The 14807-nt window shown below is 35.2% G+C and overlaps 2 protein-coding genes across 2 annotated transcripts; one reads left to right on the top strand and one right to left on the bottom strand.

Annotated features, from left to right (window-relative positions):
* The first annotated feature begins 9961 nt into the window (after positions 1-9961).
* Positions 9962-11817, top strand: LOC146902787 (autophagy-related protein 8i-like). The gene is made up of 5 exons (XM_085738734.1): positions 9962-10034; positions 10139-10194; positions 10286-10338; positions 11034-11152; positions 11544-11817. The coding sequence occupies exons 1-5, from the start codon at positions 9995-9997 to the stop codon at positions 11630-11632; spliced, it is 357 nt and encodes a 118-aa protein (XP_085594860.1). The 5' UTR covers positions 9962-9994; the 3' UTR covers positions 11633-11817.
* Positions 11772-13916, bottom strand: LOC146902786 (TRAF-like family protein). Its single transcript, XM_085738733.1, has 6 exons — positions 13844-13916; positions 13332-13461; positions 13057-13226; positions 12627-12918; positions 12337-12503; positions 11772-12162 (listed from the first exon to the last, which is right to left on the bottom strand). The coding sequence occupies exons 1-6, from the start codon at positions 13860-13862 to the stop codon at positions 12005-12007; spliced, it is 936 nt and encodes a 311-aa protein (XP_085594859.1). The 5' UTR covers positions 13863-13916; the 3' UTR covers positions 11772-12004.
* Positions 13917-14807: the final 891 nt, after the last annotated feature.

Raw genomic sequence — 14807 nt, 5'->3', positions numbered from 1 at the left:
ACCAAGGTTGAGCTGCACCACATCCCTCGGGATGAAAATCAAATGGCTGACGCTCTTGCTACCTTGTCTTCCATGTTTCGTGTCAATCACTGGAATGATGTGCCCGTAATCAAAGTGCAGCGTCTTGATAGACCCGCTCATGTGTTTACTATTGAAAATATGCCAGATCAAGCTGATAGAGATGTGAATGATAAAAAGCCTTGGTATTACAACGTCAAACAATTCTTGCAGAATCGTGAATATCCACCTGGTGCTTCCAACAGAGATAAAAAAAACCTTGAGACGGTGGGCTAGTAGATTCGTTCTGGACGGAGAAATCCTATACAAGAGGAACTATGACATGGTCTTGCTGAGATGTGTTGACAAACAAGAAGCTGAGAAATTGATGCATGATGTACATGATGGTACCTTTGGGACCCATGCTTCGGGTCACGCCATGTCAAGAAAACTGTTAAGAGCCGGCTATTACTGGGTAACTATGGAACGTGACTGCAACAGACATGCCAAAAGATGCCACAAATGTCAAGTTTATGCTGACAAGATTCATGTGCCTCCACATGCTCTCAATGTTATCTCTTCCCCATGGTCTTTCTCTATGTGGGGCATTGACATGATCGGAAGAATTGAACCAAAAGCTTCCAATGGACATCGTTTCATCCTAGTGGCAATTGACTATTTCACCAAGTGGGTTGAAGCTGCCTCCTATGCAAATGTGACCAAGCAAGTGGTTGTCAAGTTTATCAAGAATAATATCATCTGTCGATATGGTGTTCCCAACAAGATCATCACTGACAATGGTTCCAATCTGAACAATAGTATGATGCAAGCTTTATGTGAGGAATTCAAAATTGAACATCATAACTCTTCTCCTTATAGACCTCAGATGAATGGTGCAGTTGAGGCCGCTAACAAGAACATCAAGAAGATTGTTCAGAAGATGGTCACTACTTACAAAGACTGGCATGAAATGCTACCTTTTGCCTTGCATGGTTACCGTACTACAGTACGCAGTTCAACCGGGGCAACTCCTTTCTCTCTTGTATATGGTATGGAAGCAGTTCTTCCTCTGGAAGTGGAGATTCCATCTCTTCGAGTAATTATGGAAGCAAAATTAACTGAGGCTGAATGGAGTCAAAGTAGGTATGATCAATTGAATCTGATTGAAGAGAAACGTATGGATGCTATGACTCATGGACAGTTGTATCAAGTGCGAATGAAGAATGCTTTTGACAAGAAAGTCCGACCGCGAGAATTCAAGGAAGGCGAACTTGTATTGAAAAGAAGGATAAGTCAGCAACCCGACCCAAGGGGCAAGTGGACACCTAACTATGAAGGTCCTTATGTTGTCAAGAAGGCTTTCTCTGATGGTGCTTTGATTCTTACACACATGGATGGTGTTGAACTCCCAAATCCTGTTAATGCCGATATAGTCAAGAAATACTTTGTCTAGAAAGAAAAGAACAGCGTGGTAGGTCGAAAACCCGAAAGGGCGGCCTAGGCAAAAATGCGCTTCCCGGTGGATCGAAAACCCGAAAGGGCGATCCAGGCAAAAGTTAGGGACAAAAAAAATGAATATGAAAAAGCTCGCTGAGATTGTACGCAACTCAGGCAAGAATGAGCGCCTCGATGAGCCGAAAACCCGAAAGGGCGGCTCATGCAAAAATGAGGTTGATAAAAGACAAGTAACTATATCTGGCAAATCACCATCACCCCTTGGGGCATCTGCAACTGTCAATGATCTTCTTCATCAGAGGCTTCTGTACTTGTGAATTCAAAATTTCTATGAAATGTAGCGGTCATCGTGTTCAATGTATCACCAACCAATAAAATTACCATTTTCCAAGCTTTGTAAATCCGTGAAGTCATGCCTTTGGCTGATTTTCACTCTCCTACATCAATTTGAGCCTTTCTATTGTTTGAAACTCTATTTTCCTTTCCACTTTCAATGCTATATACAAAACATTTTCTTTCTATTTTGATAATGTTAATGTCTGAAACAAACATCTTTGAAAATTGAAAAATCTTTTTCTGTCTATTTTGAAAGCAAACCTGAGCAACGGGGTACATTTCAATGAAACATGCATGAATGAATGAATGTCAATGTCTATTTCCATACATGTTACAAGCAGGTTACTCCCCAGGATGATCTGTGGTCAATGGCAAGAATGAAAAAACAGAATGAAAATGAAAAAATGAAAAAATGAAAATAAAAAGCTCGCTAAGTTGAAAACCCGAAAGGGCGGCTTAGGCAAAAATGAGCACCCCGCTGATTGACAACCTATGAAGGCAATTCAGGCAAAAATGGGGCAATGAAAAGAATCTTTACTCCCCGGTGAATCGAAAATCCGAAAGGGCGATTCAGGCAAAAATGGGGTTTGAAAATGAAAAATGAAAGAATGAAATATTGAAAAAGCATTGACCACAGATGCGAGCATCCAATGTTTACCCAGCACTGACACGCCTAGCAACGGCGAACTGTGTCCAAGAACCTTCCAAGGATCCCTCCTTTACAAGTTTTATTGCCCTCAGCCATGGTTTTAATATGTCTCGCAACGACGGTCTCCCCAAAGAGGTTTTCCCCCTGTGAATATGTCGCAGCACGAGCCACTACGTGCCCAATCTTCCAATGTCTTGTCTGCCTTTGTGAAACTTCTCTGCCAAGTTACAAACCAATCATGCATTTCAAGCATTCATACATGCATAATCATGCATTTTATGTGCTCATACATCCAAAAATCTTGTTATACCATACATACATGTTGCATATCCAACTGTCAACTGTCAAATTCAATGCCAATTTCAATTTCAATTGCAAATGTCAAATGTCAATGTCAAATGTTAATGTCAAATGCCAATGTCAATGTCAATGTTAATGTCAAATGCCAATGCCAATGTCAATGTCAATGTCAATGTTAATGTCAAATGCTAATGTCAATGTCAATGTCAATGTTAATGTCAAAAGCCAATGTCAATGTCAATGTTAATGTCAAATGCCAATGCCAATGTCAATGTCAATGTCAATGTTAATGTCAAATGCTAATGTCAATGTCAATTTCCAATGTCAAATGCAAATGTCAAATGTCAAATGTCAAATGTCAATGTTAATGTCAAATGTCAACGTCAATGTCAATGTTAATGTCAAATGCCAATGTCAATGTTAATGTCAAATGCCAATGTTAATGTCAAATGCAAATGTCAAATGTCAAATGTCAAATGTCAATGTCAAATGTCAATGTCAAATATCCAATGTCAAATGTCAATGTCAAATATCCAATGTCAAATGTCAAATGCCAATGTCAATGTCAATGTTAATGTCAAATGCCGATGTCAATGTCAATGTTAATATCAAATGCCAATGTCAATGTTAATGTCAAATGCCAATGTCAATGTCAATGCCAATGTCAATGTCAATGTTAATGTCAAATGCCAATGTCAATGTCAATGTCAATGTTAATGTCAAATGCCAATGTCAATGTCAATGTCAATGTCAATATCCAATGCCAATGTCAATGCCAATGTCAATGCCAATGTCAATGTCAATGTCAATGCTAATGTCAATTTCAACTGTCAATTCAGTTCAAATCAATGTCAATTTACTTTTGGGCCAACAAAAATGGTCATGTCTACTTTCAAATTAAGTCAATGACAATTTACCCTCAATTGGTATCTTGTTAAACCAGACTTTCAATTTGTATCTTGTTACTGGTCAAGCGCCAGGTTCGATCCAAAAAAAGAACCACTTGTACCTGCTTGTATACCTATGCTTCCGGACAAACGACAAGTTCAATCTGAAGAACAGTCTATACCCAGCTTATGCTTTGTTATCGGTCAGACGGCAAGTTCAATCTGAAGAACAGTTTGTACCCAGCTTATGTTTTGTTATCGGTCAAACGGCAAGTTCGATAGAACAGTTTGTACCCAGCTTATGCTTTGTTATCGGTCAAACGGCAAGTTCGATCTAAAAGAACAGTTTGCACCTTCCCACGTGACGTGGTGATAATCCAACAAGCAAGTTCGATCCAAAGAACAGCTTGTATCAACCCTTTTGTCTATAGCTCCAGCCAAACGGCCAGTTCGATCCGAAGAACAGTTTGTGTCTGTCTATCTGTTTGTATTTTCAATCAAGTGTCAAGTTCGATCCAAAGAACAGCTTGTATCTGCCTATATGTCTATGTCTCCGATCAAGTGTCAAGTTCGATCCAAAGAACAGCTTGTATCTGCCTATATGTCTATGTTTCCGGTCAAGTGTCAAGTTCGATCCCAAGAGCAGCTTGTACCCGTCTCTTGTTTGTATCTCTCGGTCAAGTGGCAAGTTCGATCCAAAGAACAGCTTGTACCTGTCTATTTTTTTCCCGTTCTTTCTACCTTGATGTCTATGAATCCCTTGGTGGTGTGACACAGCCCGTAGATTCCGGTTCGATTGTCTTGCATTCATAAATGAAATGTTGCATGGCATTCATGTTTTTTGAAAATCTGAAAACGTATTTTTATGTCCAAAAGTAGTGCAAATGTTAATATTTAAGTATCTTCGTCCCGTCAACTCTAAGACTTCGTCTCTTGACTCCCCGGACAAAGAGACTTAAATAGGGGCAGCTGTTATACCCTAATTTTGGACCTAAAAATACTTGTCCAATTCTTCTTTTCTTGCATTATAAGTCATTTGATATGTCTCTGATCATTTGCATCTTTCTCTGCATTTTATTTCAATGTTATTTGCAAAATTCATGAAAAAGGGTATTTTAGTCATTTCCTGCATTTAACTCATTTTAATCCTTGAAAATTGTTTGAGTCTTTTAAATTGATTTGCATAAGTCCTTGTTTCAATCCCATGTCAAAATTCATTTCAAAAATATCAGTCGAGTCATTTTTTAGTCAGTTTAGCCTCTAGGGGCATTTTAGTCATTTCCCATGTCAAAATCTCTCTCAGTCTTTCAAAATTTTGTTTGAGTCCTTTCAAATAGGTTGAAATAAGTCTTTGTTTCATTCTGTGTCAAAATCCATTTTAAAAAAATTGCATTTGAAGTCATTTTGAGTCAGTTTTGCCCCTAAGGGCATTTTGGTCATTTCAAGTGTCAAGTCCCTGTTTAAATTCTAAAATTTGTCTCTGAGTCTTTTAATTTGTTTGAATAAGCTCTTGCTTTAATCCCTTGTTAAAAAATCATTTCAAAATTGCATTTAGGTCGTTTTTAGTTGTTTTAGTCCCTAGGGGCGTTTTGGTCATTTCACATAATATTTCTGATACGTTTTAATCTGCTTCGTTGTTTTTAATCGTCCCGCTTTACGTTAATTTTCAATTTACTTTTTTCAATTCAATTTTAGTTTAATTTTCGTTTTAGTCCTCGTACTTTTGTTATTTGCATTTTAATCCCTTTTAAGTTTGTTAGAGTCCAAGTGCCACGTGTCCAAATGCTATTGGTCCTTAAGAGTTTGTTACAAGTCTAGTGCCACATGTCTCTATCCTATTGGTCCAAGGTCAATGACTTAGCCTATATAAGTCAAACTATGGTCAAAATTTCACAACACCAATCATTTTCACAAAAAACTCAAAAAATCACAAAATTCATAATTTATTTTCTCTCAATTTTTTCCCTCTCTTCTAACAACCTTCCTTCACCTCTAACTAACTCAAACCACCACTCTAACCACCCTAACAACCTCCATCATCACCTCTAACCACCTCTAACCACCACTCTAACCACCATAACCACCATCAAACTTCATCTTCAACCTCCATCACCACCACAAATCCTCCATAACCCAAACCTTCGTCACTTTCAAAACGATTCGCATTCTCCCATCACCGAAACGAAACCTACACAAACTCATTACAATTGCAATTCTCATCTTCTTCCATTGCTGAATTCATAACAACACAAACCTTCAATTCGATACAAAATTCGTCCAAGTTCATTCCAACGCCGCCGCAATCATCATCTCGAACGGCGACTCATTTCAAGCCATAAACCACAACGCAACAAGCAGCAGCAAACTGGAATCAAACTCGAAGCTATGAAGAATGAAATCGATCCAGGGAAAGAAAAGGAACCAGAATCGAAACAAGCACACAAGTTCAGAACCGCGAAGATTCATTCGGTAACGGTGACGAAACGGAGGTTGACGGCGAATCCGACGGCTTTGGAAACGGAATCGAAGAAGAAGACGACGGTGATGAAAGGGAATTGAAACAAGTCCAGAACGAAATCGGACCAGAGGAAAAGAATTCGAGCTGTTTCCATTAACGTCCATGGCTGAAATCGCAAACCAAAGAGGTAATGAGCTTCTTCAATTCCATCTCTCTGTGTTGTTGTATTTGTTAAAGCATTTGTGCTTAAATCTTTTGAAAACTGGTTTAAAATCTGGAAAAGAAGGAGAAGTCTAGGAGTATTGGTGTGCTTGTTGTTGATGCGTTTGAGGAAGAAGAAGGAGAGTGGTAGAATACGCATTCTGTAAAAAGAAAATAAGGAAGAAGAGGTTTTGACCAATTTTTAACCCATTGACCCATGAATCTTGACCCTAACCCGCTCCATACTGGATCCTACCCGTTTTTGTCATTTTTTTGTCTGGGCTTGGGCCTTGTTATTTGTTGATTTTGCTCCCTGCATATATTTCTTGCTAAATACACACTGCCTAATGTTTTTTACACTCCTGCTCACTCGAAGAACTCTCGAAAAATTCCACAAATTTTCCAATAATTTTCTTGTGTCTCGTGATGAATTTCGGGGTATCTTGCATGCTAAATCTTGATCACACCATATAATTTTTATCTTGATTCTTGATTAATACTTTGTATCCATTTTTACTCGAATCTTGATAAATTTTTTTAAGTGTTTTGGAATGTTGATGTGGTCAATTTTCAGCACTTGATACTTGTTCTTTGGAATGTAATTACGTGTTCAAACCTACTTCAAAAATAACGTGTGCTTGTTTTTGCCATTTTTGCCACTTTTTGTTAACATTTTTGTGAAGTTTTGATGTGGCTTTGAACTTAAAATTTTGATTACATAATTGTGGCTTTGAACATGTGATTTCTTGGAGTGAATTTGCCTATTAAATGTGGTGTGTGCTTGCTGTTTTGAGTTAGATTTTTGTGGACTTTGTGTTGTAAATAATGTGAAATGTTCTTGTGAAATAAAGTGCATAAAGGACTTGAAAATCTTATAATCTTTGGCATGTCGATTTTCCTTGATTCTCATATTTCTTTCCTTGAAATAAGTCACCTAAAATTTCCAATGTTGTGAGAATTTAGGTCTCAAACTTGCTTTAGAAGTATATTGAATTTCAAGTCCTTTTATCACTTCTTTTTCTAAGATTGCTAGTTACAAATAGCTTTACCATGCTTTTCAATACTAGTTTCTATATCATTTGTGCTATTAACTCTTTCATTTCATGTTTCATTCATCCATGAGCATTTCATCTCCCTCTTATATTCTTAGTCCTTACTTTCTTGCAATTTAATTTGTACAAAGATTTAGAATGTAAAACTTAGGAAATTTTGTAATATTCTTTTTCTTATGCAATTTTAATTTCTTGGCAAAGAGGCCATAGAATGTATTTAGGGTATGATGTAAAGGACAATGGACTCTAATGATGTACACCGACACAAGCACCGACACATGCACACACATCACTATATAGCTAGAATATGCATGTTTAGATGTATGTTTAGGATTGTATGTTTAGATGAATGCCTAGGGCTTATACTTAGAAAAGAACCAATTTTCCAAACAAATGTGAACAACTTCACACAAATCTTTTCCAAATAAACCTTGGGATCCAACATCCCATTGAATTTTCCTTTTATTTTCTTAATCAAAAATCCAATGAAAATAATCATACTTTGACTAGTTTTTGCAATTCACTAATTCAACCTCACTATTTTTCTAATCTCATGCCCTTGAGGCCTCTTTCTATTCTTCAAAATCCAATTTTCAAACTTAAAATCAACCAACAAAAACAAAAACATTTTTGAGAGAGAACTACGGTGGATTTGATCCCTTAAACGGGTACGTAGGCAAGGAACAAAATTCCTTCAATTCAACTAAAATAAAAATCCAAAAACATTCTTCTCCCTCCAATTCTTCACTTAGAACATCCTTAGGTTTAATAAGCATTTCAAAATAGCATTTAAAAATAAAGCGCGCGCGTAGAAATTAAAGACGGTTCCTATAGGTTACTATAGTCGTTATGGGTGCCTAACACCTTCCCGTAGCGAAAACAACTCCCGGACCTCGATTCTCAAGGGTTTTGCTTACTTTTTCCCTTCCCAAGAAAAAATAAGATATCACCGGTTAGAAAGGTTCAAACGTAATCAATGTTTGACACCCGAAAACCAAGATAAAACAGGGAATATCTTCCATCCATACATTATTGGGCCGAGAAAGAGCAACAAGGGCCAATTCATGGGTTGTAGTATGAAAATTGTTTTTTTTTACTTCAATAAATTCCTAAAAACACATGGAAATTCTAGAATTGCCCCCAACGATAGTTAACTACCGTTCGATATTTCTGGCTGCAGTTAACTACCACTGGCTTATTTGCACTTAAGTTCGGTTCCTGGCATAGCATCAATTGTGATTTTGCGCGTTTTAGAAGAAAGAATTAAAAAAAAAATCATCAAGACTTATTCGGAATGCTACAGAATGTTGCACATCCTCTATATGTATTTTTATAGAGGTGTCTGTAAAGTTTCGTAGTATTCCAACTAAGTCTCGATTTATTTTGATTTTTTGACAAAACCGTGCAAAATCGCAATTTTTTTCCAAGTGCGAGTCCGGAAAAGTGACCTAGAGGTTTTCACGATTTTTTGCACTCATGTTTAGGATAAAAATATAACATTTCCCAAAAAAATTAGAATTTTCCGACAACGGATGGATTAAATATGAATTTTTAATGCGTCAAAAACTCGAGAAACCAAAACATCAAAACACCGACCTAGAAATTGAATTTTAAACTGGTTTTTTGCAGACACCTCTATAAAAATACATATAAATGTTCTATAAAGTTTCGTAGAATTCCGATAAACATCAGTTGATTTTGATTTTTCGACCGAAACGCGTAAAATCACAATTGATTCCTATCCGGGAACTAAGTGCAGCAAAGCCAAATATATTTCGCAACTTCCATATATTTTTAGGAACTTTTTTATGACAGAAACAATTTTCCTGTAGCATTACACTTCCTGCTTATGGGAAAATACTTGGGTGACATAATGTCACCGTGATATTAAATCTAGGCCACACAAAGGTGTTGTGTTGTGTGGCCCAGATGTGTTGTATGTGTTGTGTGGCACAGATGTTATGTGGCAATGTGTGTTGTGTGGCCCAGATTTAATGTCACGGTGACATTATGTCACCCAAGTGCTTCCCCTACTTATGTGACTAACGGTAACATATCTAAGACCTAAGAGGTTCTCATGAATACATTAGATCTAGTAGATCTGTCCCTGTCAACTTCATTCAGCAAACGCACAAGAGTCTCATTGTAACTTTCAAAGTCTATCCTCCGTAAGATACAAAGCCATAGCTTCCGCCAAGATGGGTTCTTCTCCGCCGTGCCTTCTCCTAGTTGCTGATGCTAAAGCTTCTCCATGTTCATCTCGAACAATCGCGCCCAATGGCCAATGCCCAGGTACCAAGTTGAGTTAGTTGCCTTGCATGCTATTTGTTCTATTGTTGCTGTCAAAGCATAAGAAATTTATTATTTCGTTAATTAAATAAGAAATTTATTATTACTATTATTTTTGTTGATTAAAATAAAAATGAAATAAGAAATTAATTAATTAATTAATTATTTTTGTGGTACTTGACGTGTTTCTGTTGTTGATTGACATTGACTTACACGTTAAATTGACGGTGGACGCAACGGAATATTATAGAATCATTTCAACCAATTCCTTCCATTTTCATTACAACAACTTCAATTTCAATTACGATAAATACGTAAACGCACGCTCTCTTCTATCACCAACACATAATTCAAATCAATATCATATATCATGGGCAAGATCAATTCCTTCAAACAAGAATTCTCCCTCGGTAATTCCTTTGTTTTCATCTCAAAATCCCTCACATTTCAATATAAAATAATATTATTATATTGCATTAATTAATGTTTGTTGATGGATTTTAATTGAATCCAGATGAACGACGCAAGGAATCACAAAGCATCATTGTTAAATATCCCGATCGAGTTCCCGTATTATTTTTCTCCTCCATTTTTTTTTTCTCAATCAATATTATTAATATCATTACCTTTTTTATTTATTTATCTTATATTCTTATTGAAGGTCATCATTGAGAAATATTCTAGGACAGACCTACCTGAATTGGACAAGAAGAAGTATGTTTCTCTTTTTGCATTTTTGGTGATTTCCTAATTATTCAACGTCATCATTGTAATTTATAATGTTTTTATTTAGGTGAATGAAATTTCTGGTTTTTCTGTCATACTTTTAAAAGTCAACCTATAAAATTTGTCAATTTTGTATGTGTTGAGATGGAAACTTGCATCAGGTGGTTTGAGCTGGTAGAGACAGACCGAGAAAAATTACAAGGGAAACTATTAAGAAGAGTGTCGAGATTAATGAAATGGACAAAGATATGATGCATGATAGAATGTTATGGCGTTGCTCAATTCATGTGGTCGACCACACCTAGTGTCATAAGGCTTTGTTGTTGTTGATGTATGTATATGTTGAAATCTATCCATTTGTATTTTCCACACTTTAGATGTCTCACGCCTGAGCATAAGGAGGGTGTTGACTGTTGAAAGTCCTAATCAACTAGAGCTTATAAAGCTTGGGAAATCTTCTCCTTAAAAGCTGATTTTGAATTTGTATGGTTGAGTTAGACTGAAGCTAAATTCTAAGGATATATTATAGAATTCTTTTTGGTGATAGCAATATAGGATTGTCTCTCTTATGTTTCCTGCTCTTTTTTCATTTATTTTAATTATAAGATTGAGCAAAAATGCATCATTGAATACCAATTTTGATTTGAAGGACCTAATCTCATATTTTGTTTTCTCTCTTTTAGATACTTGGTTCCTCGAGACATGTCTGTTGGACAATTTATTCACATTTTAAGTAGTAGGCTACGTTTGCCTCCTGGGAAAGCTCTGTTTATTTTTGTGAAAAACACGCTTCCTCAAACTGGTAAATGCATCTTATATTATCAGTATAATCTTGTTATAGTAGTTATTAGTTAAGGTTCTGCCTTCTTGGATGTGACTCGTCTAAAGTGAGCAACTCAATTTAGAGAGTAAAATTGATAATGTCAAATGTTGATGACGAGTAACTTAGAGCATGTTTAGTATCACGGTGGGTTTGCCAAAATCGCAATAGTTCACCGTGATTCTGTCTAACTCGTCACGAATTCAAACGTGCACAAAATCAATGGTTTATATTATATGCAAATGCATAATAAATCATGGGGGTTAAACTATTAATCCTTGATTTTTTTATTTTATTAACTACTCACTTTAGATGAACCAAATCTTCGCATCTTATGTGGAAGCTGATATATGCCTTTTGATTCCATCTACAGCTAGTCTTATGACCTCCATCTACCAAACTTACAAGGAGGAGGATGGGTTTCTGTATATGTGTTACAGCAGTGAGAAAACATTTGGTTAACTTGGTTGCATGACTTGCATTTGATGATTAATTCCTTCAAGTATTTGTCAATTGTGTATTGTTATTTGTAAATAAATTCAGTACATGATGTACTTGTATGTATGACATAACATCACCGAATCTCCAATATAAACAACGATTTGTTGTACATTAAATAAAATGTATATTGTAAAGATTTAGATCCATATTTTTTTTCATGTTAAGAGTAGCGGACTAGCGGACTTGGAATGTCAAACGTCCAATTAGATTGTTACACTCATAGATTGCAGGATTGACAAGGTGTAGTTGATTTGTACTATTGCTAATTTTATTTGATTCTTTAATTTATCTCCAATGCAACTACATTCTTGTATAATATGTCTTAAAATGATCTCAAGACAATGCATCAACCACTCCAAGAACTGTAACCTCAACATCTACAAAGCAAATGTCCTTCACTAGATACCCCAGGTATTGACTGGTGAAATTACTGCACAAAATAAATCTGGATGTGCCATGTTCATGACTTGAGGCACTAAACCAATAATTAGCTGCAAGTAGACAGACAAAAAATAGAACTTTTGATTATCAAATCAGATCTATGTTTATGCTTTCTTAGAGATGCAAAAAATGTTGTTCTCAACGTTAACTATTCATTCAGCTGTCATTTTATATGGCTAGCATTTTGCCTGACCAATTTCACAACAAAGTGTAACAAACTTTACCTTTCCAAAACTGATGCTTGGATTGCTTTTGATCAAGTATGCGTAATATTGTCTGGGCATATATTTTGGAACCTGGGGGGATTGCTGTTGGGTTAGCTAAAGTTAGGTACAGAGCAAGATATCTGCCCGAGTCAGTACCTTTTCCTTTGGGATACAGTTTTATCTGCCTGCAAAAAGTTATCATATAACTTGGTAAATTACTAAGTTGTCAAATTTCCTGTTGAGTTCAAACAATACTCTTTGAATGGAGTTATTTAGTTTAGCAAGAAATGGAGGTTAAGCATTTGTACCACTTGTAGTTTCCAACATTGAATGGCTTAGAGTCACAACACTCCGAATCCAACTTTGAGAAGTCTTTAATCTCCCATACATGCTTGTAGGGGAGGGCATCCTTCATCATGATCAAAGATTCTCCTTTACCTGTGTAGTTTTCCCTACAAACAAAGACTTCTGCTCCAAATGCACATATATCATCCAGTAGATAACCTTTAGAGCCCAGATTGAAATCCTTGAGAGGAATAAATTGATCAAATCCCCATTCAACCTTCATTCTGTGAAATCTTTTTTCCTTTTTCACATCATCTATTAAATGCAGCAATCCAAAAAAAAAATTAGGGGACCGTCAAACACTAAACTGTTTAAGCAGATCAAAATCTATTTTCGAGGGAAATTAATTATTAAGTGAATATATATTAAAAAAAAAAAAAAAAGGTAAAGTACCTTGGAGAACTAGGTAGTTGTCATTGTTGTGATCATATAAAAACAATTTAAAATTTACATAGATTTCCCAACCAGGATGAAGTGAGCTTGATTCTTCCAATGCCAAGTATAGTGAAATATGATCCTTTACATTCTTGCTTTTGTTTCCACTTGGATACATAACTAACTTCCTGTGAGGTATAAACACATTTTTAACATATTCACTCTAAAATAGACCAAAATTATCATTCATGAAATTATTTTTAGCAGGAACATATATAATGTATATTGTATACCATTTGTGGCCTCCAGCTTCAAACTTCCCCGATTCATATCTCTCTATAGAATTAGTAGTGAGGAGTGAAAATGATTGTATTTTCATTATGTAATGAACTGGCGAAGCTTCTACTATAGATCTAGAAATACCTGCAATTTTATTTTTTATAAGTAAATCACATAGAATAACTAAGCATAGGAAAAATTCCAGATTTGTTTGAGTAGGGCGTCTGGTTGCCTTGAGTTAATTTTTTTTTTTAAGAAATAAAATATTTATTTTTCTTGCTATCTATGAAATTAAATATTTATTTTTCTTGCTATCTATATAACTATTCTATTATTCCATCATTATCCATGAAATATATTATGTACTCATTACCAAAAAAAAATTGTTCCCCAAAAATCCCATTGGTTTATTAATTGTACATTTCATGTTGCATAGACGCAAACAAGCCAAGAAGTATATTATGAAAACACATGAAAAGTGACTTTTCTAAAGATGCTACCGAATAAAGGAGAGAGAGGAACAAACCGTCATCTTTGGTATCCATGGCTAGATGTATATGTAATTATTATGTATGGAAATGAGTTCACAAATGTAGGCTATATTTTTAGTTATTTGATGTAGTTATTTATAGGAGTAGAGGTTCTCTTTTCCATGAAGAAATTTGTAACTCATTCAAGAAAGTATAGGCATATATTCTCTGCTTTTAGCAATGACTTAAACCAAAAAGGTTTTATACGAACCTTTTAGAAATTTATCTCCCATATTGTATGTTAAAATTTGGATTGATTTATCGCTTATGGATATTCTTTGCTTCAAATTGTATATAGGAAGAAAATAAATAAGTACTATCTTGTAAAACTAGGACATGGGACATGGCTTCTTACCAACAACAAAAAAATAGCACAACTTTTATTTTGACGGGATATTCGTTGCTTCAAATTTGCATGTTAAACTTTTGAGTGCAAAATGTGAACAATAATGATAGGTTTGATACCTTGGAGAATTCTACACTTGAAGTTTCAAGTTGGAATCCTTTTGTGCTAAATTTTTGTGTGTTGATTAGTCCATACGTAACTTTGATCTAACTTTAATTGAGTCTATATGTAAATGATGAAATTGATCTCGAGTTTAGTTGATTTTTGGATCATATATTCAATTTTAAAAAAGTGAAAATAAATTTGGAATTTATCTTTATAAATTTTTGAAAGAATACTTAGATAGAACTACAAACAATTTTTTTTTTTTTTTTTGCAAATAAAAACAATAGTTGTATTCATACATATAAATGACAATAATATAGAATTTGGATATGCTTAATTCAATTATTATAGACACTATTCAAATATATTTTGTGGAGTAAATGAGTATTTTAGTAATTAAAATTATAAATGTTGGCGTCTGCAAGTCTTAACTCAGCTAACAAAAATGTCGAAATTGTTATGTTGGACGTCATGACCGAATACAAAATCTAACCCTCTTCTGTGTGTGA

The sequence above is a fragment of the Medicago sativa genome, chromosome 8 (assembly GCF_051527215.1).
Source record: "Medicago sativa cultivar Bolivia chromosome 8, Bolivia_mono, whole genome shotgun sequence".
NCBI classification, from domain to species: domain Eukaryota; kingdom Viridiplantae; phylum Streptophyta; class Magnoliopsida; order Fabales; family Fabaceae; genus Medicago; species Medicago sativa.
Note: the sequence above shows the minus strand (reverse complement) of the source record. Positions and strands in the feature narration are given on the sequence as shown.

Coding starts and splice junctions, on each gene's coding strand:
- LOC146902787 (XM_085738734.1), top strand. CDS start 9,995: ATGGGCAAGATCAATTCCTTCAAACAAGAATTCTCCCTCG. Junction 10,339..11,033: donor CCTGAATTGGACAAGAAGAA/GTATGTTTCTCT, acceptor TCTCTCTTTTAG/ATACTTGGTTCCTCGAGACA. Junction 11,153..11,543: donor AAACACGCTTCCTCAAACTG/GTAAATGCATCT, acceptor TTCCATCTACAG/CTAGTCTTATGACCTCCATC.
- LOC146902786 (XM_085738733.1), bottom strand. Junction 13,227..13,331: donor GAAGCTGGAGGCCACAAATG/GTATACAATATA, acceptor TATACCTCACAG/GAAGTTAGTTATGTATCCAA. Junction 12,163..12,336: donor CAAGCATCAGTTTTGGAAAG/GTAAAGTTTGTT, acceptor GTCTACTTGCAG/CTAATTATTGGTTTAGTGCC.